We start from the raw sequence: 21,958 nt of genomic DNA on the forward strand, positions 1-21,958 counted from the left end.
CTCCGGCGGCTGCAGCAGCACGAGCAGGGGGCACACTCCAGGCTGTCACACTGGATGCTGGGCGAGTCGAGGCCGGGGAAGCCTTGCAGGCTGTCGGGCGGGAGGGAGCCGGGGCTGCTGCACAGGCTGGAAGGAGGGCGAGCGCCGTCGGGCGCGGCCGCGGCGCCAGGCTCGGTGTCGTGGCTGGCGGGGGACGGATCCACGTTCGGGGCCGCCACAGCGCCCATGAGCAGCGCGGCCCCCGCGGGAGCAGCCCCGAGTTCCGCACGACACCGCGGCCGCTCCGCTCCGTGCCCGCGGCGCAGGCGCGGGGCCGCTCCCCCGGCCCGCCCCGCTCCGCCCGGCCCGGCCCGGCCCGGCCCCCACGCTCTGCGCTCGGGGGCGCTGCCGCTGGCCACGGACGCGGGGTAAGGGCAGGTACCGGGCCGCGGATCGCCGGGCAATGCGGGCCGGCCGTGAGCGAAGGAGCGGCCCTTGCGGGGGGCGGCGATAGCGGCGGGGAGGGAGCGGGCCCGGCTCGGCGGGGGCTGCGGGCACAGCGGCCATGGCTGCGGGCACGGTCTGTGCCTGCTGCCGCTGCCATGCACCGCTGCCATGCACGGCGGGCACTGCTGCCATAGCCCAGGGCACGGTCTGCCACCGTACCGGGCACTGCCACCACCCCGGGCACTGCCGCCATCCCGCGGTGGCCGCTCGCGGGTCCGGGACTGCGGCGCTCCGGGCTCGGCTCCGCTGAGCGCGGCCGGGACGGGATGCGGGGAGGCGTTTGAGGGACATGATGGGATCAAGTGTAAATAGATACAGTTAGAATGACTGTAAACACATAAACAGCGCTGCAGTGGAGGTAAAGGTGGGTCAGGAGAGCTGTTTGGCACCTGTAACATTTGCAGAACCCCTGGAACCGTGCAGTTCCCTGGTGAGGGAATGCTGTTCCTCGGGAGTGAAATGAAGCGATGGATCCTGCTCCGAGTATCTTTAGTGGGAGCTGATGACACATTTGTTTTGGAAAAAGGAAAAAAAATTAAGTATTGCATACAAAATTTGCATATATACATATCGGAAGAGCTAATTTTGTGACACAAAAAGGACAACTCAGCTCGCACAGCACCCAGGGGGTTGATCATCTGCTCTCCATAAACTGGGAGCAGGAACACCCACCCTGCTGGGGATGGGATGATGGGATGGGATGGGGATGAGCACATGACACTGCACGGGAGCTCTGGGAGCGCAGCCCCAGGTATTTCCATGTGTTGGGAATAGTAAATGGAATGATGCTGCCTCCCACTAAGGAGTGCTGGGGGAGGGACTGTTTTCCAGTACAGTTTGGTAGCTGATTATGTTGATCTTACTGCTTTAAAAATAGAATCCCATCGGGAGGATCTTGTTTGTCGCCAGCATCTCCAGGACGTGGGGATGTCTGCATTGGATGTACTGTGTCTTGCAAAGCCAAAAGACTGGAGCCGTTTGAAGATTATGTAACAGTAAAGGTGCAGATACCCTTTGGAAAGAGGAATAATGGGCCCAGGCATTCAGGAATATCCCTTATTACTGCACAGAGAGACACAGCAGAAGGAAAGCCACAGCCACACCTATGAAAGCCACAAAGGAATGGTAAAGTAAGGAAATTAATTTCTCTTTTTATAGTTACTGGAATGTCGACATCCTGGGTTTAGTTCCTAAGTGCCTGGCTGTCCTGTTCCCACTGCCATCCTCTCCCTGATCCCAGTGGCAGAAATGATCATGCAGGTCACAAGGTCACAGAGGTGACTGCAGCAATTCTAGAGGCACAGGACTTAGTTTCATTCTTTTGTAAGCTCTTGAATTTGTGAAATCATGTGTTTTTAAAAACAAAATCTGACTACATTGACATAAAAAATGAAAGCAAGATGTACAGCCTGGCAAAGTAACTGAACTGCAGTAATGTTAGATTAGACAGGAGGGCACAGATTATTTTTGTTCTGAAATGATATTTAAAGCTTTCTATTTAGAAATCAGTAACATTTCTTTTTTTGTAGAGCAAACACTGTTCTGATTCCTACAGAATATGCTGATTTATTTATTCTGTGTGCTTACACAGAAATGTAGCTGGTTTATTTAAGGAAGCATGTTTTAGTTCTAAGCTGCTCAGATCAGTAATGCCTTTGCTTTTGCTTTCATATGAGCTGTTTCTCTTAATAATATTTTCACAACTCCATTGTAATATGGAATAAGGAATATTCTTATAAAATAAGAATTCCTTATAAAATAAGGAATTTTCTGATGCCTTCATTGTGAAATAGTTTGTATTAATACCAGAAGAGACCTTATGCTCCCTGTTCACTTCCACTCCTTATCTTCAAAGGAATAATCCTTTAAATTTTGTTGAGAATATGCAAATGGGAAAGACAAGCAAGATTTGGCTTGCAATAACCTTCATATTATACTTTATAATTAATTTTGATAAATTGCAATAGGAGCACCTACCAGGTACTGTAAGAATCAGTTGTTAAATATCAGTCTGTAATATTTATTGTCTCCAAAAGAGCTCTGGGATCTTCTGACAGAGGATTCTATATAAGGGGTACATTCTGTCATTGTATCATCTGATAGAATTATTCACTTTTGCATTAGTAATATTATAAATACAGCAGTGCATTTATAGTATAAAAAGTAAAAAGTGGCCATGGCATAGTTCTGAGGAAATTTAAGAATAACTGCAATAAACCTTTTTCTTAAGCTCAGTTGCACTCTAAGCTTTTATTGTACTTCCTTTCTGACACTCATCTATGCTGCTATTTGTGTCTGATATTCTGTTTAATCTTTTGTGGTTACAGTAATGGAAAAAGCCATCCAAGCACCAAAGGACTAAATAAACCAATTTCTTATGTGAAATCTCCTCCTGGAAGATTAGGCAAAAATGTATCAAGTGCCATTGAAAAGGTAAATAATCTCCTTTTCTAACATAAAAAGGGTACCTACTCTAAGTCAACTTCTTAATAGCATCACAAACTTTCATATTCCTTCAGATTTCCCATGACACTCAAGATGGTCACCAACCAAGTGGTTTTAAGAAGGGAAGGAACCAGCTGGATGGCAATAATCAGTCAAAAAGGTAATTTAATGTTAAGATTATCTGTTTAATTTGTAGTCATTTCAAACTGGTATACAAAATGCTTGGGTTGAAATTGTAGCTGCTGTGTTTTGCATTTGACTTCATTGGCTCAGAGTTCAGCATTTATGAAAACAGCAAACTTAAGTTATCAAAATGGAAACTTGCTATCCTGCTTTTGTGAGTTGTCAGGCAAAACCATAATAATAATAATAATAAAAAACCCAACAAAAAATCAGGAAGAGGCAGTGTTATCTCTACCAACAATTACTGATTTTGCCTCATTACCAAGTTTCCATGCCAGTTTTAGCTTCAGTCATGGAGATCCCTGGCCTTAGGGTGGCAAGACCTTTGTAAGCTGCTGTCCAAAGGCATTGACCATTCTCACAGGACATGAATTTCCTTTTCCTTTAGGATCCCAAGTGTTTGCAGCTCACTGCACAGTGCACAAGGACCAAAGAGGAGTCCCTCAGAAAGAAGGCAGAATGAATCCTTCCTGCACAGGAGTCCCCCAGAAAGAAGACAAAATGAATCCTTCATGCACAGAAGTTCCCCAGAAAGAAGGCAAAATGAATCCTTCATGCACAGGAGTCCCCCAGAAAGAAGGCAAAACGAATCCTTCATGCACAGGAGTCCCCCAGAAAGAAGGCAAAACGAATCCTTCCTGCACAGCATCCCCTCTGGCACAAAGGGCAGCACACAAGAAAACTTCTGTAGGGTTAAGGATGTCCCAGTGCAGCATTTTTATTGCAGTAAAAAAGAACAGATGGGAAAGAATCATGAAGAATACATTGCTGAGGCCAGTCCAGGCTCTTCAAAATGGCAAGAAGCATCTGTAGGTGAAATGTTTCTTGATTTTGAATCAGTACAGATTATTAAAGAAGATGCTGAAGATGATAGTGCCAGTGACCTCTCTGACTCAGAAAGGATCCCCATTCCCCCCTCGCCCTGCACACCACCAGAACTCATCCTCAGAGCTGAAGAAATCGACCCAGTTTGTTTGGAGCACATCCCTGAAATGGGATTCAAAGAATCCGAATATTACTACCCCGACTTCCTCCCACCCCCTTTCAACTCGTGGGACTTGAAGCAGCTGGCCATCCTTGTCCACGTGGAAGGGAAATCTGATTTCCACCCCAAGCCCACGGGATCCCTGGAGAAATACATCGAGCGCCTGGTGCAGCTGGAGTGGCTGCAGATGCAGACAGTGCAGAGTGAGAAGGGCAGGGCCACCAAAGGCCGGCCCCAGACTGCCCCTGGCCCCAGCCGTGCCCTCAAGAGCCCTGGAAAAGGCAAAGCCCTGCTCAGCCCTGTGCCCAGCAGGCAGGCAGTGCCCCAGGAAAGTGTCAGCAGGCTGCCCAGGAGCTGTGTGGGTCACAGGGCAGAGCTGTGCTCTGAGGACACTCGCCAGGTGCGTTCCCATCCAGGTCACCCGAAGCTTCCTGAGAGAATGGCATGTGCAGCATCTTCTCAGAGGCAAACTGGTGATGGAAGGAGTGAACTGAGAAAGAAACCAGCTGCAAAGCAGCAGCTTCTCAGTCTGCAGCCCCCTGAGAGCAGCTCTAAAATCCAAAGTGTTGGTAACATCAGACCCCCTAAGCAAAGCCCAGCACCCCATGGTGCAGCTGCTCCCATCAAAGGCTTAAAACCATACATGTGTACAAATCCAAAGAAAAATGGCAATGCCAGCAATTATGTTCCTCCTAAAAAACCAACAGTGGACAGGAAAATAAAACCAAATGGGACAAAACAAACACCACGCAAATTTCAATGAGGGAAAACTCATTAGTGAATGTTGATGCTTCTTGACTGCTAGAAAGCATCTGGCCAGTGCAGAAGGATCTTTTTTTTCTTCATAGGAAGATCCTGAGAAAAACGTTCCTGACACGTGGTTCTGAGTCAGCACTGTTCATTTCTATAGATTTGATCTTAAACCAGCAGGAAATGCTCTCCTGGAAGGCAAGTGTCTTCCACTGGTCTTTCCTCAAAAATATTTGTAATTGCTCAATGAAGATAACAATAGCACAGTGGGAAGTTTAGAGAAGTATAGAATGTCCTGTCTGCACCAGCTGAAGTCTGAGTGTTCCCTGTACTCACCCTGCTGGGTGTGGGGGAATAGGTCCATGCTCTTTCTCCTTGCCCAGATGTGCTTTTGGTAAGACAGGTTTGATTGTGGTGTTTCTGTAAAATAATGCAGCCTGTTATCTATGCAAAGTCAACTCTAATTCTTCACAAAAGATGATGAATTGGATTTTTTGGATGAAATAGATATTATTTTTTTGAGAAGAAGAAGAATGGAGATAATGTTTTGAAATATTTTAATGCAGAAAGAATTCTTTTTAAGACTAAGTATTAGGGACCAGACAGCTTCAATAATGACAGTTTAAGAAAATGGAATGTGTATTTTTATACCCTGGAATCTTCACTGTGTTTACAAACAGCTTTCCTGGAAGTTAATTTTGTAGGCCTTGATGCTTTTTGTCATTTAGGGGAAATGAGCAAATTTCAAATTGCACATGGATATATTTAAGTAATGCAAACTAAGGCTTTTAGCAGAGACTGTATGGCCTAGTTTCAGAACTGGTTACCTCTCAAAACATGAAAACCAGACTCTTAGGGGAAGAATTTAAAGGGTGTTGTAAGTTCAGGTAAAGATATATTTTGATACAGAAGATATCTATTTTTAGTCACCTAAGGTGACTCTTATTTATTCTGTGGTCCAGTTTAGCTTGGCTTCTTAAGGTTTAGGGAGGTGATGTGGGGAAATATCCTACAGAAAGAAATTGTTACAACCAGGATCAGGTCCTGTCCTTGGGCCTTCTGTCTTCTCTTGTGTCTGTGAGATACAGGAGAATACAAAGGAGAGTTCAGAGAATATTCAAGTGTCACTTGATCTGTTACAATTTCAAATCAGTCACAGCAGCTGGGACAGGATCTTGTTAAGATGAAATTCTAAAGAATGTTTTTTGCTTTCGCTTTAAAATCCTGGCCAGTGTGTTTTCCTCCTCAGCCACCAGTCCCAATCATAATGAGAAGTGAGCTGAGGTCTGATGGACCAGATTCTGCAAGTGGATCCTTCACATTGTGACAGGAAATGAAAAAGTAGCAAATACTAAAGAGTACATAATGTATATAGCTAAATTGCACTTCTCTTGGTGAGCTCATCTTGGTTTTAAGATGCTTAGCTGTTTCTTTCATTGTGCCTACCAGATCTTCAGCTTTGTAAAATTTCAAAGCATGAATTTATATGTAGTTTGAAAAGTGAGAATATTAAGAAATGTAGTAATAAAGTAGAGTATTTTACAGTACATAAAAACATTGCTCAGGAATAGTCTAAGAAATATTTTTAGTGTTTTTTTCCTCATCTACTGGAGACCAAATGTGAAATTTTGAATCGGTCAAGGAAACAAATGTAACAGACAGTATTACATTTGCAGAGTCAGTATTTGTAAAGCTACACTTAATCTGAATTGTAGTTGCATGTACATTCAGCTCTATGCAATTCAAGTGAAACTGAGTGTGAGATGCTCAAAGCCCAGAGGAGTTGGCTGTGTCAGAGGTGTGGTGGCACTCAGGATGGCACTGAACACCAGCAGCTGCAGAGGACCAGCACATCCCAGTGGTGCTGGCTCACCCTTGTGTTTTGGTCCAGCTTCATGTATTTCAGCTTTTTTAGATGAGAGATTCCTGTACCCAGTGTTAGTATTTCAAGCTCTGGGCCAAATTCTGCAAGCCTGCCTTAGCCAAGTTTTCCTGATTGACATAAACAGTAGTGAAAAACAGGAGAGCTGCTTTGGCATAATCAGGATTTTAATGCACTGCTCTAGTTCACTGTACAAGCACCAAACTTGAGGTGAGAAGGATCCAGGCAGTAATCAGAATAGCAAATTTTTACAACAAATTCTGTTAGATGCAGGGAATAATTTAGCATGTTGTTATAGCATTGAATATTGCTGAATGCCAAATTTTCTAAAGTGAAGTTTGTTGTAAGGAGGGCATGTAGATAGAGGCACATTTTGCATGATCACTTCTTTCAGAATAAATAAACCCCATTTCAAAATCAGCTGTGACCAGAGCAAAGGAGATTGGCACTGGGAAAAGTATTTTGTCACAGAGGTGGGAAAGTTTTAATCTAGTGTTTGTCATCTTATGGACACCAGTCTGTCATTGGAGACTAAAAAGTGAAGCAGGTGGAGGTGGTGAAGTCACTTTAAAGAAATCTGAAAACTTGTTTATCACTGGGCTCTGTGTGGGATCTGGCCAAGTAAGTTTGTCTCACATGATAATCACCCCAGTCTCATTTCTGGCTTTGATTTGATACTTCTGTCATGCTTGGTTCACACACAGAAACAGAAATTCTGTGTTTGCCTCAGCAAACAGCTCCTGGCCTGAGCAGGGCTGGGTTTTATCCTGTTTCCATTTTAACTTCACCATGTTCTGGGCCTACAGATGAAAAGAGCTCCTTTTATGAAGAGGACTATACTTTATATGTATTTCATTTTATATTGCTGGGTATTATCTTTAGAAGCACTTCTGAACTGAGCAGAAAAATTTATTCCATCAAGCACATTCAGTTTAAAATTCATTACTTAAGATACTTCCACAGCACCATGTTTGTATGGCTGTTAGCCTTTTTTAATGAGGTTTAGCAATATGATCATGTGGATCTAAGCCTAGCACTGGTGATGCTTCTTGAAGAACAGATTACTGTGATGTGAGATATTTAAACAGAGTGATTTATTTTTTTTTCTCTAGAGAATGTAAATGTTTAGTGTTCTGTAGGTATTACCTACAGAAGAAATATGCTCAGGTTGTATTTTAAATAAACAGCCAGACTCTGCTTCAGTTGCATGAGTAAAAACTTTGAACAACTCAGTTATTTTCAATGAAATGTCCCTGTTAGAAGATGTAAAGAAACAGAATTTCCCTCCAATATGTATAAACTGTTCTCCTCGGCAATGCTAATGTATTTTTTGTGCATCACATGAAAAAATTTACAGCAATACAGTTTTTCTCTTGCCATGTTCCTGTTTTCTCCCTTGCTTGCATCTCCTGCTGAGGGCAGGAACATTTTCCCAGCTGGGTCTCTTGGACACAGCAGGACAAAGCTGCAGGGAGGCTGTGCTGGATCCACCAGGCTGAGCTGCCCTGTGTGACTGCAGCCCCTGAGATCTGCTCGTGTCCTTCCTGTGTTTCATTCATTGTTGTTTCAGGGAACTTTCACCTTGTGTTTGCTATTTAAAGGATCTTGTTAGAATTCGGAACTTTGTCCGTTTTTTCAGCAGTATGTGCTTTTTTTTTGAGCTGATATTTTAAATTTCTACAGTATGGAATTGAGTAGAATGTACTGTTTTTTGCCTTATTTTAAAGGTATTGAGCCTTTGTTGCTCCCATTACATTCGTGGTTTTTCATCAGAAAAATAAACAGACCACGCTGGAAGGATTGAATTTGATTTCCTGAGGACTTGCAGACCAGCTTTTGATGTTGGTATTCATGGATTCTTATTTATTTGAATTTTTGTGGATATTTTTGCTAGTAGTTCCATGGGAACGCGATCTTCAAAGCTATGGTTGATTTGCTACAATAAAAGTGATATTCTGCCCTGCTTGTTGCTGAGATGTATTTTTCTCTCAAGATGGCACCGCTGAATTTTTTGGAGAAAATTCCAGAATTGCAGTGCCGAGTGGAGGGGGTAGCTGAGCACATCCCGGCTCCTGCTGGGCAAGGGAAGCCTTAAAAATACGGAATTTATCTTTTATCCTCGGGAATTCCATCCGGGAAAAGACTACGTAATGGAGTCAGCGGGTAACATCGAAAACCCGGACCGGATTCCTGGCGGAGTCTGGAATGGACTCGGTAATTTGGAAAACCCGGACCGGATTCCTGGCGGAGTCCGGAATGGAGTCGGTAATTTGGAAAACCCGGACCGGATTCCGGCCGGAGTCCGGAATGGACTCGGTAATTTGGAAAACCCGGACCGGATTCCTGGCGGAGTCCGGAATGGACTCGGTAATTTGGAAAACCCGGACCGGATTCCTAGCGGAGTCCGGAATGGACTCGGTAATTTGGAAAACCCGGACCGGATTCCTGGCGGACTCCGGAATGGACTCGGTAATTTGGAAAACCCGGACCGGATTCCTAGCGGAGTCCGGAATGGACTCGGTAATTTGGAAAACCCGGACCGGATTCCTGGCGGAGTCCGGAATGGACTCGGTAATTTGGAAAACCCGGACCGGATTCCGGCCGGAGTCCGGAATGGACTCGGTAATTTGGAAAACCCGGACCGGATTCCTGGCGGAGTCCGGAATGGACTCGGTAATTTGGAAAACCCGGACCGGATTCCGGCCGGAGTCCGGAATGAACTCGGTAATTTGGAAAACCCGGACCGGATTCCTGGCGGAGTCCGGAATGGACTCGGTAATTTGGAAAACCCGGACCGGATTCCGGCCGGAGTCCGGAATGGACTCGGTAATTTGGAAAACCCGGACCGGATTCCGGCCGGAGACCGGAATGGACTCGGTAATTTGGAAAACCCGGACCGGATTCCTGGTGGAGTCCGGAATGGACTCGGTAATTTGGAAAACCCGGACTGGATTCCTGCCGGAGTCCGGAATGGATCCGGTAATTTGGAAAACCCGGACCGGATTCTGGCCGGAGTCCGGAATGGAGTTGATAGGTAATATGGAAAACCCGGACCCGATTCCTCCCGTGGTATGGAATGGAGTTACCGGGTAAGATGGAAAACCTGAACTGTAATACTCCTGGAGTACGGAATGGAGCAAAACCCAGACTGGATTTTTTCCACAGTACTTAATGGCTTTCTTAATTTCACTCACTGCATGTTCATGCGCTCAGCTGAGGCTAATCCGGAGGTAAATAAAGGGAGAGGGAGGGAAATTTTCTATTGCTGAAAAATGCCTTTGTTTTCCTATTTCAGTAATATTTATAGTAAGATTTACAAAGCTCCCTTGTGAAGTACCACACAGCAATTTTACGGTCAAACATTCCTGCTGTTTGAGGTTTTCCTGTTGTCCAAACCTTCCTGTCCTGCTCTGCTGTTTAACCTGTTGCTGTTATTTTTGAGTTTTGGAAGATCCCTCCTGCCTTCCTGCCCACTCTCAGTTACCTGAGTGTGGCCTATTTCACAGGATCTATTGCTTTTCTTCTCACCTGGAGATCAGTTCTTCCATAATTCTTCCTTTCACAACTTCCACAGCACAAAATTAATTCTTTTCCAGTTATAAAAGAGAATGAACTTTATGCCCAGTAAAAGCAAATCAGGAGAATGGAGAATGCTGTAAGAGGTGTTTTGAAAGAAGCCAGAACCTTCCCCCTGCTCTCTGCCATTCTCTGCTTCTTAATTTTTAATTTTAATTTCCTGCTTCCCTATGAATACATCTTTTTCTCACCCTTGGTGAGAAGTTCATCTCCAGATATACAAGTTCATTCTTGCTTGGTGGCCTTTAAGTGGAACAAGACATATCAGCTTTCAAATAAACTTTGACAGAACTTGCTCTCATTTCAAAATCTGAACTTATTGAAAAGCGGAATTCCTGGGCATAAACCCAGCTCCTATTGAAAGTAAAGAGTTGTTTATTCTTAGTAAACAATGCCAAAGGTATCAGGCAATGGCATTTCCAAGGAACTGTTAAATCAATACACGTGATTCCTGTTAGTTGTAAAATAGTAATAAAATTGGAGTTATGATCCATTTATTGTGCATGGAAGTGGCAGGTGCAGACTGAAGCAACCCAACAGCACAGGAGGACTGAGCTTTGCTTAGAGCCACTTCAGTTTGACAGAAACAACAAAAAACTTGTCTGACGGGGTGGAAATACCTGTGGTCTTGTGGGGCTGCCCACAGGGCTGGAAATGCTGATGGGAAGGCCCTGGGCTGCAGGGAGCCATCACACAGTGTTCCACAGCTCCGGCTCTGCTGCACCTGGATGCTCCCACCTCCCATGGCAGGATCTCCTCAGGTGCCCCATGGTCCTGCTGCGCCCCTTGGAGCTGCTCATCATCCTGCTGCTCCTGCAGGTGGGTGAGGGCTGGGATGTGGGATGGGGGTCCAGCTGCACGGAGGGTACGGCAGGAGGATGGAGCCCGGATCTCCCTGGGGTGCTGAGCTGCAGGATCAGAGGCAAAGGGCAGGAGATGGCTACAGAACATTCCATCTGAACATGAGGAGAACTTCTGTGTGGGTGGCTGGAGCCTGGAACAGGCTGCCTGGAGAGGTGATGGAGTCTCCTTCTCTGCAGGCACTCAGAATCCTTGTGGACACAATCCTGAGCAGTGTCCTTGAGGAGACCTGCTGGAGCAGGGGGGCTGATCCCACCTTAACCCCTCTGTGAGTCTGTTTGTCCCCAGTTGTGGTGCCTCCAAAACTGGTTTCTCTGCCCAGCTCCTGGGCTCAGGTCTCTGGAAGGAGCTTTCCAGGGCTGGGGATCCTCTGCTTATCCTGCTGGGAATACCAGAGTGCTCCCACCTGGCTGAGCCCGCTGGTGACCCTGCCACGTTAACCATCACCCCCCCAGGAATTCCATGAGTTTCTATGAGTGTTTCTGTGGGATTGATAGTCCTGTTCTGGGTTATTCCTTTCTAGCAGTGCCCCTGGCTGGAATGGAGACAGCTCTACCCTGAGCTGTGGCCATGCAGGTGAACGAGAGGAGTGGGAAAGCCAGAAAATACACAGTTATGATTAAAAATGACTACACAAAGAGGAAAAAGGAAAAGAGGAAAACAGCAGGGCTGAACCTGGAGCAAATCCAACAAAGACAACTTGCAAGTGCTGAGTTGCAGCCTTGCTTGCTGTTTCCACATGACACAGTTTTCTCTGCATGTAAACAGCTTTACAGCTCCAAGGCACCACTGGTGAACCCCGTTCATTGCTCATCACGTTTATAACCATGACAGTTTTATAAGTATTTTCCTTCTTCAGAATAAAGTCATGGGGTAAAGACCTTTGCCTGAGTCTGGTCAGGCAGACATCTGTTCCATTTTTTGAAAACATTTTATAGGATGAGTAATAATCCCCAAGATTTCCAAGGGAAGTGTTGAGAAGTAGGAGTCACCTGTGAGCTAATGGTAATGGTTTAATTTGAGCACTGTTGCAGTCCTTGGAGGTGAAAGATTTCCAGCAAAAAGCAGTGTTAGAAGCAGGGAAGGATGCTTGCATTTATACAAAACGGCAAATTGTGCCAATTTGGGTGTAGTCACCATTCTCAGTGATTAATTTTACTCATCTGAGTTAGAGATTTTGGTCCAGTGATCACCTTCTGGTAAATCAGTTGTGTTTGGAACACTCCAAGTCACACCACAGAGCCCCCGAGACTGAAATTTTCCCCAAAATTAACTCTTTTTTGCAAAAGTCAATTTATGTCCTGTCAATACCAGACAACTTCTAAAGGAGCATAGGACACAGAGAAACAGGTGTCAATATTCAAAAACTGGAGATACTTGATTTAGGAAAAGCCATAGAGATGATGACAAAGACTGGTATCTGCATGGACACAGCATTTTTGTGGGGTCTGGAATCACCTGACCAGAGGAATTGCTCTCACAGCTTCCATGGCATTCATTTGGAATGAGATGGATGATATTTGTGATGATATTTGTGGAGTTAAGGGTTAGCTACAATTCAATACAATACTGTCAAAAGTGAATCAATATGTTTCTGTGAAGGCAAATTCCTCCTGGACAACACATCAAGATTTTCTAGTGACCCTCACTTGTCACAATCACTTTTCCTTTTTTCACAAGGTTACTGCTGCTGACAGTTTTTCTCATGAAATTGAAAATTTCAGTTTAAGACAAGCCATCAGAAGGAAGAGTATTCAGGTGTGTAGTCAATATTATGTAACAGATACACAACAGCTAACTGTGCAAACTGAAACACTAAACCCTGTTTTTTGTCCAACAGGGGCTGGATTCTTATCAGTCAGACAGTCTGCAAACTCTGAAGCGAACAAAAAGGGCCTGGATTATCACCACCATTGAGGTTCAAGAGGAGGACAAAGGACCATTCCCCAAATATGCTGGAAAGGTACAAAGCACCTTGTAGGAAAAGTGCTGCTTGAAGCTCAGCAAGGCATTCATCACTCAGGTTGTACAATAAAATACCACAGGGAGCAGAAGGGCAAGAAGTGTGCATTAAAAAACAACTTTCAAAAAACTTACTCATCCAGATTTGTGTAATTTCCACAGAGATGGGTAGCACTGCGAGGTGGGAGGGATTTACTGGACCTTCCAGTGGGAAGCTGCAAGAACACTCAGGGGAAAGAAGATGATGGAGTGGAAGTGGTACAGTGGGGTTGGCTGAGACCAAAAGAGGCCCCATCTGCAAAGGGGAGAGGGACAGAAAGAGAATTGATCTAAATTAATTTTATTTCTGTTCTATCTTCCCTGCTCACGTTGCACTCTCTCTCCAAAAGCTGTTCAATAATAGATCATTTAATACATCACTGAAGTATTTAATCAGTGGGCCTGGGGTGGATGAGGCTCCAGAGGTTGGATTGTTTTCCATAGAAGATGATGTCAATGGGGAAGTGTACGTCCACCGCACCATCGACAGGGAGAGGACCCCAATTTTCCAGGTAACACACCTGGGCAGGACCCTTCCAGCTCTCTGCCAAGGCTCATTGTTCTCTCATGGCCAAATGCATCACAGGAAAGAGACACACCTATAATAATGTTAAATGGGTATTTTTGAGTTCCTTTTCTTATCTGGCACCTATAAACAACTGCTAAATTGATTGTCTCAGCAGAAGCCAATTAATTTCCACATCACTATTAATTTTAAATCTCTGTGGCTTGTCTGAATTTCCACAAATATCTGCATGCTTCTTTTCAATCTTCTTTCTGGGACAACCCCTGATCATAACCTAAAAACTTAAAAGGTTGGCCTGAAATTCAAAATCTGTTACAGCTCTAGTGGGCAGAGCATTGAGTTGTAAACACAACCTCCTAATCAGGAGAATGCAAGCAGATAGTTGTGTGTTACAAAAACTGGGTAATCCTGGAGGAGCTGAAAAGCTCTATTACTGCAGCTTTTCATGACAGGAAGCATATGTTTCTCCTTAAAAAGCAGAAAAGTGTTCACAAGCAGGAAGTGCAATGAAAGAAATGTGATAACAAGTTTATGAATGAAATATGGGAGTGTGGGTTTGTTTTCCTCAAGAAAAAAATTTTTCAGTTGTGGTCTCCTTATGTTTATTCAGTAATGATTTCTATTTGGATTAACTGTACCCAAATTATGGTCTTCCATGAGGTTTTCTGTGCAACATCTTGCCTTTTAGGCAGCCATTTCAAATAATTAATTTCCATTAAAGGCATTTTTTTTTTTACTTTAAAAAATGTTGTTTGAGACTCAGGATGATCATTACAAATCTACTACTTTTGTAAGGTGAAATAATGACTTAACAATGTGACTGAAAGCCAATGCTAAGCGAATTTGACTGAAACAGCTTCAAATTGGAAGGTTTTTTGTTCTCTTCTGATATCTAAATGGTGCTGTTCAGTTCATTCTGATGTCTGTGTTGCTATTCATTTAGATTCGTTTTGATGTTGAGAGCAGGAAATCTGGTGAGCTGTTGGACAGCCCTATATTTTTCAGGATAAAGGTTAAAGATATCAATGACAATGCGCCTGAGTTCTCCATGGAAGAATATGGCACTACAATAAGAGAGAACCACAGTAAAGGTGAGTGCCACCCAAACTGTGTGTATGGTTTGTGTAGGACTATTCTCTTCCTAATCCCTTCACTATTATTATCCCTTTCCTACTAAATCTGTCCCTCTCTCCAACTTTTACTAAACACTCATGAGTTTAGGGACATTTTCCTGTTTCCTACATTTCAGCTTCTTGTCTGATTAAGCTCCATATAAATTAGAATATCATTGGAGACATTCTGGAAAAACTTCAAAGATGTTTCTTCTAAACTACAAGCCAAGACTGTAGCACTGTGATCTCAGCTGTGGATCTGACACTGCTCAGAAACACAAAGTCTGAGTGTGTATACATGTGGTGTCAGCTCCTCAGGGGCTGGCACGAAAAAATAGTCCATGCTTTTGATGCAGTAAATCCAGGAGTGTGGTCATTCTGTAGTACAGCAGTTCTTCAGGCAGACTTGGCACCCAAATGAAGTAGCAGCCAGAGTTTTTCATCAGGGATAACCATGGCCACAGGAGAAGTTGTAGGTTTTCTTAGGAGTTGTGTGTTTAAGAGCCTGCAGACAGGCCTGAGACCTCTACACTGAAACTAAGCATTCCCATTAATATCTCATTAATTCTTCATCCTAGATGAGCCGGTTATCCAAGTCACAGCCCGGGACAAAGATGAAGAGGGCACTGTGAACTCACAGGTGTCCTATTCCATAAGTATGCAAATGCCCTCTCCAGATGGACTCACATTTAACATTGATCCAACCACAGGATCAATATTTCTGTCAGGATGCCTGGATTATAAGGTGATGTATATTTAGCATCTTCTCATCATTAATGCATGATACATGTTCACTACACACTTACCAGGGGAGGAGAGCCTCACATCCAGCTGGCAAAAGGTGGGAACTGCTTCTCAGCTAAGTTTCAGGAACTTCCTTGTTTCTGTTTTTCAGACTGCCAAGTCTTTCTACCTTCTGATTAAAGCCAATGACCATGGAAATCCCCAGCTGTCATCCACTGCAGCAGTGGCTGTGGCTGTTGAAGATGCAAACAACCACCTCCCTGTATTTACTAGTGATAACGTAAGGGAAAACATTATTACTTCACTGAGCAATTGTAAGCAAAGTTCAGTCCTTCCAACTGCTAAATGCACTCAGCAGTGGAAATGGGAACCCTCAGACCCTTGCAGAATCAGGGCAAAACTTGTGCAAATGAGATCTGATGAAATATCTCTTAAAGAGCTAAACTTTGTTCATTTTCTGCGTACATCACCAGGAGGTTTTTGTGTCACTGGAAGCAGAAGGAAGTTGGCAGACCATCTTATTCTGACATCTGGGCAGCTGAGGTGCTGATTGCCCAGAGAAGTGGTGGATGTTCCACTTCCTGAACCACCTGGTCTCATGATAGTTGTCCCTGCCCATAGCAAGGGTTGGACCTAGGTGACTTTAGGGTCCCTTCCAATCAAAACCATTTTATGATTACAATCTGCTCTTTATTTTACAATCCACCTACCCAAATCATCCTACCCAAGCCCAGCACATGGATTCAGAGTGCTGAGTCATGTCAGGTACTGGTCTGTGTAAATATTTGAGGTTGTGAAGATACCATAGGTTTACAACTGTGTGTACAAAGTCACCTACAAAAACAAACATTTTCACCAGTGCTTCCTGGTGTTTGAAAGGCCTGAGGGAATAATGTTATATCACTTGGAAAAATAGGTTACACAAGAGGCCTGTGCTTTGTCATCAACTCCTATCTTGTAAAATTCTGACTCTTCTCACAGCTATGATTTGTTCCCTCTCTCTGAGTATCATCCTTATTGCACTTTTAAAAGTTACAATGCAAGAACAGTGCTGTTTGTATATTAGAAGGAAAGAGTCCGAATTTTCAGCTCTCAACCAGTGACCAATTTATTATAAGAAATAAAGACAAACAAATGACATATTATTGCTACCTCATTGCTCCTTAAGTGATGTAATTGGCATTTCTCAGTCTGTCTGTGGAGTGAGTTAGGCAAACTGGTGACTACCTTGCACCATCAAAAACTTAAACCATTGTGAAGAGATTACATAAGATAGATAGATAGATAGATAGATAGATAGATAGATAGATAGATAGATAGATAAATAGATAGATAAATAGATAAATAGATATTATTTCCTTCCTTTTCCTTCCCAGTACCACCTGCAGATTTCAGCAGGACAAGAACATCCAGCTGTGCTACGGCTCCAAGTGGAAGACAAAGACTCCCCCAACACTCCAGCATGGAGACCAAAATACAAAATAACAAAGGGCAATGAGGAAGAGCAGTTCAGCATTGAGACAGATCCAGCCACAAATGAAGGCATTTTGAGTGTTGTCAAGGTGAGGAGATAATAGCAGAGATAAACTGAGCGTGGCAATGTGTCACACGGCCTGTGGTGGAGTCAGCTGAGCTGGGTGAGCTCAGGTAATTTGTGTTCCAGGTAAACAGGTGTCACTGCCAAAACAAAGGTCACAATTGCTAATAAATTCCTAATAGACTGCTTAAAGGGCGTAACTGTTAATTAAACTGCATTTGTCTGGGATTTTCAGCCTCTCAGCTATGAAGGTGACCCTGAGATGAGACTTGTCATTTCTGTAACAAATGAAGAACCATTCTTCTGGTGTAAAAATGGCATTGTGACAATCTCTGATTTGGAATCCACAAGCACAGCCGTGAACATCAAGGTCTTACAAAGTGCTCCAAGGTTTCATCCTCCTATACTTACTGTCCAAAAGGAAGATTCCATGAAGCCTGGGAGGGTATTTAGAAAGTATCCTGCCACATATCCAGATGATGTGCCACATAAGATAAAGTAAGTGGTGGTGTTGCAACTCTTAGAATAAGAAATAGCTTAGGAATATAAAGAGGTTTGCAGGTGTAGCTTGGTACCCAAAATCCATTAAAAATGATAACTTGTAATTTTTCCTTTTCTTTTTCAGATATGAACTTGCCCATGACCCAGATGGCTGGCTGAGTGTGGATGAGAACTCTGGTGTTCTTACTGTGCTAAAAGAATTTGATCAAGAATCCCCCTCCTTGAACAACAGCCTGTACACCATTATTGTTCATGCTACTGGTCAAGGTAAGCAGCCAGCCAGAGAACATTCAAGCAGTTTGGACTGTGAAATTAAGTGCATATTGAACATGAAAAGATAGCAAGAACAAAGATCCAAGTGGTTAATGGATAATAAAACACCCTAATGTTTATAACTCGTGCTTTGTGTGACTGGTAGGATAAACCAGACAGATCCTGCCACTGGACTGGCATTTGTCAATGCCCACTTGTGAGTGTTTTTGTGTTTCTTTTGCTCCTGCCCAGGCAAGCCACCACAGACTGGTACTGGCACCATCCTGCTTTACTTGTCTGACATTAATGATCTTATGCCAGCGTTGGTGGCTCCCGCTTTAGATGTGTGTGACAAAAAAGAAGGGACAGCTCTCGTTATAGAAGCCAAGCCTGCTCTGGCCCATTCCCATTCAGGGCCATTTACATTTGAGCTGGCTGAAGACTCTGAAGATGTGAAGCATAACTGGACATTAGGGAGAAACTTTGGTGAGTTCTTCCTTCTGTGTTCTTCCTGAGTTCATTGTCAGTTGTGGGCCCTCTGATTATTTCACTGTCTGTCTGATTCGTTACTGATGAGTCTCAGGCTGAAATGATGGGAAAGAAGAGCCTTCAAAACATGAAGTTATGGCAGTAAGTGAGATTGCTCTTCATCTCTGCTGAGGACAGGACCAGCAGCAATGTGCTCAAACTGCAGGAAGGGGGATAAGACTGCTGAGGAACCACTTCTTCACTTGATTAACTACCTAAGAACTTCCAGAGGTTATCAGGGAGCTGTGCCAGACTGCAGCCAGGCTGGGACAGATCTCTGCCCTGCAGGCTCAGTGAGGTGATAAAGTGGGATGTAATATAGTCCTATTTACTACAGTGCATTTAGGCTGGAAAAATTATATGAAACTGGGGTGCAAAGGAGTTTCCTTTATCAACACAAAGGACTGTAGAATATTCAGCTTCTTTCTGTGAGTCTTGAAATGATTCACTTGTCTTTTTAGGGCAGTCAGTTGAACTTCTGATGTTAAGAAGCCTCCCCCAAGGCAGCTACTTGGTGCCCATCATTATTCAGGACAAGCAAGGATTTTCCACAAGGCAGAACCAGCACATCAGGCTCTGCTTTTGCCCAGATGGACACACATGTTCCTCATATTCACCAGTGATACAAGCAGCAGTGGGACTTGGAAGTGGTGCCATTGTGATAATACTGATGGCTTTCTTATTACTACTGGGTAAGCAGCAGGTTCTCTGTCATCTGATCACTGGGTCTTGCTGCAATTGCAGCTCTTCAGCTCAATTCTACTCAAATCATCTAGAGGATGACTGGCAAATGTAAATTGTCATTAAGCTAAACTCTAGTACAACATTACAAGGATGTTTATTTGCATTGAATACAATGGAATACTTGACTTTTTTGACATTTTCTGTGTCCTGGCAAACTGAAATTAATGAAATTCTCCCATGAAGGTTAAACTTGTTCTAGAGCTGGTTCCTCTGTACCAGCTCATGTTGGTTAATGCTGGAGAGAAGAAGATGAATAGATTATCTGAGCACTGTTCCCCTGGTTACCTGTGCATGACCTATTCTGCCTGCTCAATCTCACCACTCCAAGAATTCCATCTGCACAGCTGCAGGTTTCCCAAGGGAGCTCCTTTGGAAGTGGGCTGGGAACCTCTCCCCCTGCTGTATTGAGCCAAACCCATCTATTCCCAGTGCTCACTCACCTTTCCCTTTCTCCTTTACAGTCTCCAGCATCATGCTTTGCCAGTGTTACAAGTCAGGAACTAAAATAAAAGCCATTGCTCCTCACCAGGAAGGTGAACAGACTTTAATCAACTACAATGAAGAGAGCAAAAGTTCTTTTTCTGAGGTGAGTGTGACAGCATATATCCACACTACCCCACCACTGCTGTGTGGCTGAACGTGCTACTGATCATCCCTTTAATTATTTCCTCTGGTTTTGGTACTGAGAAAAATTTGCCACTAACATGTCTGGGGAGCTGTGCTCTGCGTGGGCTGGATAATGCCAGTCTGGTGACAGACTGCCACCACTCCTACCCTTTTTCAGTATCAGCAGGACCCTTCCAGGTGCCTCATGCTGCTGATGAATCCGACAGGTGAGGAAGCACAGCATCTCCTGTCACTCTGCTGCACACACATCCTGGTGTGTGCAACGAGGGAGTAAATGACAGTGGAAAATGGAATAGTCTGCAGAGGTGTGATCCTTCACACTTAGTTCAGTTCCTTATTAACACCATCCTTCTCCCTGTGGGCAGGCTGGGCTGGATATTACACGTGGTGTTACTCCAACAACAGTGTCCATGGAGGCTGGAAAAGAAGTGATTGCTGAGGTAACTGCCTGGTTCCTGATGAAAATGTCCTTTTTTATACCAAGGGAAGTAGTATCCCAAGAATTAGGTCTGGTGTTAATAACAGTGGGAAGAATAATGCAATATCATTCAATTAGAAAATAACTGCCACTTGTAGGAGTAACTGGAGAAGGCAGCACAAAAGAAATGGGTGTAACAGAGAGAAAAATAATTGTTGTTTATAAGTGAGAGGAACATCAGAAAGTGGCTTTTTGTGATCCCACCTGAGACAGTGTGTCTGTGTCCCAGAATCGCTGTTTCACTGGTTACAAGGCATCCCAAGCAAGACACCTGGATTGCTTCATCCAGACAGTGGACAGAACACTGGCTCAGGTAAGAAATGAGCACTGAACTCCTCCTGTGTAAAGTTTTGCAAGCACAGGAGAAAAGGCCTGCAAAACTGGACAGCTGCTCTGGCTCCAGCTGCTCTGAGCCCACATCTCAGAAGCACTGCAGCTGAAAGCAAGGGATGTATTTGATGAGAAAACATTCAAGACTTTGTTGAAAATACCTTTGTTTCCTTGACTGAATTGTCCTTCAGGTTGGAGAAATGGGGCTAAAATGCTTTCTGTGCCTGAGCAGGGTTAAAGTTTTGTCACCTGCTCTTGCACTTCTGTGCTGCCAGGGAAATTCAAATTCCTCTTGCCTTGCCCTATCTGACCTTGCACGTTTACAGTCCTGTCCTTTGTCCTCCTTGACTGGACTGCTGGCCCTACCAGCAAAGGTCACTTGCCAGCTCCCTAGTCCAGGACACATCAAATGCCTTTTCCTGCCCCATTTTTATCCTGGGTAAAATTCAGACTCTGGAATTTATGCAGCTGAGACTTCTTCTAGAACTTTTCCTTGTCAAACAAAGACTCATATTCTTCTCTGTAAATTCCTGACTAATTTTCATGCCATAATTTCCTTTAGTTTTCAGAAGGGCAGTAGGAACTTTGGTGCTGACTTGCATTGTTTCTTTCCTTCTTTAGAAAGTGTATTACCAAAGCACACTGGAAGATTATGTGGACATCTGTGAACCTTGCACATACACTGAGGAAGGAGTTTTTGAATTAGAGCCCAGCAACTCCCCCTGCTCCATCTCCATTGGCAGTGAGGACTTGCCTGATGATTTTTTGAACAGCCTGGGACCAATGTTTTCTGCTCTGGAAGAGATCTGTCAGAAGTGATCTCCATCACTCAGTTAATGTCAGAAGTCTGTGACTATGGCACTGCAAAGGTTTCTGGCAGGAGCAGCGAAAATTTCAGAAAAAAAATCTGTGCTTGAAGGCACTGCAGTGTTTGCAGCACGAGCACCTGGCCTTTCCTTCTTCCTGCCTGCAGTGTTTCATGTGGGCACCAAAAACCTGGCATGTCTTGAGGGTCCACTGTGCAGAGGTGCTGGGAGGATTTTGGCATAATTGTGCTGCACACTGACACAAATAGATGTGATATTAAGGATCCTCAATGCAGTTTGCAAAGGGAAAAAAGCCTAGATCAGCTGGGCCTGGAATTCTAGGCAGAGTTTCTTATGGAAATCAGTCAATTTGAAGAGAGGAGGCAGTTATCTGCTAGATCAGTGCATAGTCCATTCTCTCTTTAAATCCAAGATTAAGTTTAGTACAGTGTCATATTTATATCCATTATATTTGATAATGAAACATTGAAAACAAAGTTCACTTCTCCTCTGTGAACCTCCCAAAGTTCACACACTTGGGACAGCTGCACCATCCCTCCTTCAGCATCAGAGGCACTTTTGGTACTCGTGTGTGTGCTGGCAT

The 21,958-nt window shown here is 44.1% G+C and overlaps 2 protein-coding genes across 6 annotated transcripts; both read left to right on the top strand.

Moving 5' to 3' along the window:
• The first annotated feature begins 329 nt into the window (after window positions 1-329).
• FAM217B (family with sequence similarity 217 member B) lies at window positions 330-8,694 on the top strand. Of its 5 annotated transcripts, XM_033074860.1 has the most exons (6): window positions 330-407; window positions 1,364-1,616; window positions 2,814-2,919; window positions 3,006-3,091; window positions 3,503-3,706; window positions 3,749-8,694. In XM_033074860.1, exons 2-6 carry the CDS (start codon window positions 1,516-1,518, stop codon window positions 4,860-4,862), a joined length of 1,611 nt encoding a protein of 536 aa, XP_032930751.1. In that variant the 5' UTR covers window positions 330-407; window positions 1,364-1,515; the 3' UTR covers window positions 4,863-8,694. The 5 variants fall into 5 exon arrangements, with proteins under 5 accessions (XP_032930751.1, XP_032930748.1, XP_032930749.1 ...); XM_033074857.1 differs by having other exon boundaries at window positions 3,503-8,694; XM_033074858.1 differs by having other exon boundaries at window positions 344-417; window positions 3,503-8,694.
• A 1,970-nt stretch (window positions 8,695-10,664) lies between these two features.
• Window positions 10,665-21,577, top strand: CDH26 (cadherin 26). The gene is made up of 16 exons (XM_033075092.1): window positions 10,665-11,126; window positions 12,849-12,926; window positions 13,009-13,131; window positions 13,520-13,681; window positions 14,639-14,786; window positions 15,386-15,552; window positions 15,703-15,831; window positions 16,928-17,113; window positions 17,324-17,586; window positions 17,714-17,856; window positions 18,094-18,327; window positions 18,831-19,061; window positions 19,575-19,699; window positions 20,106-20,180; window positions 20,448-20,531; window positions 21,170-21,577. The coding sequence occupies exons 1-16, from the start codon at window positions 10,962-10,964 to the stop codon at window positions 21,365-21,367; spliced, it is 2,511 nt and encodes an 836-aa protein (XP_032930983.1). The 5' UTR covers window positions 10,665-10,961; the 3' UTR covers window positions 21,368-21,577.
• Window positions 21,578-21,958: the final 381 nt, after the last annotated feature.

This window comes from Catharus ustulatus, chromosome 17 (genome assembly GCF_009819885.2).
Source record: "Catharus ustulatus isolate bCatUst1 chromosome 17, bCatUst1.pri.v2, whole genome shotgun sequence".
Taxonomy (NCBI): domain Eukaryota; kingdom Metazoa; phylum Chordata; class Aves; order Passeriformes; family Turdidae; genus Catharus; species Catharus ustulatus.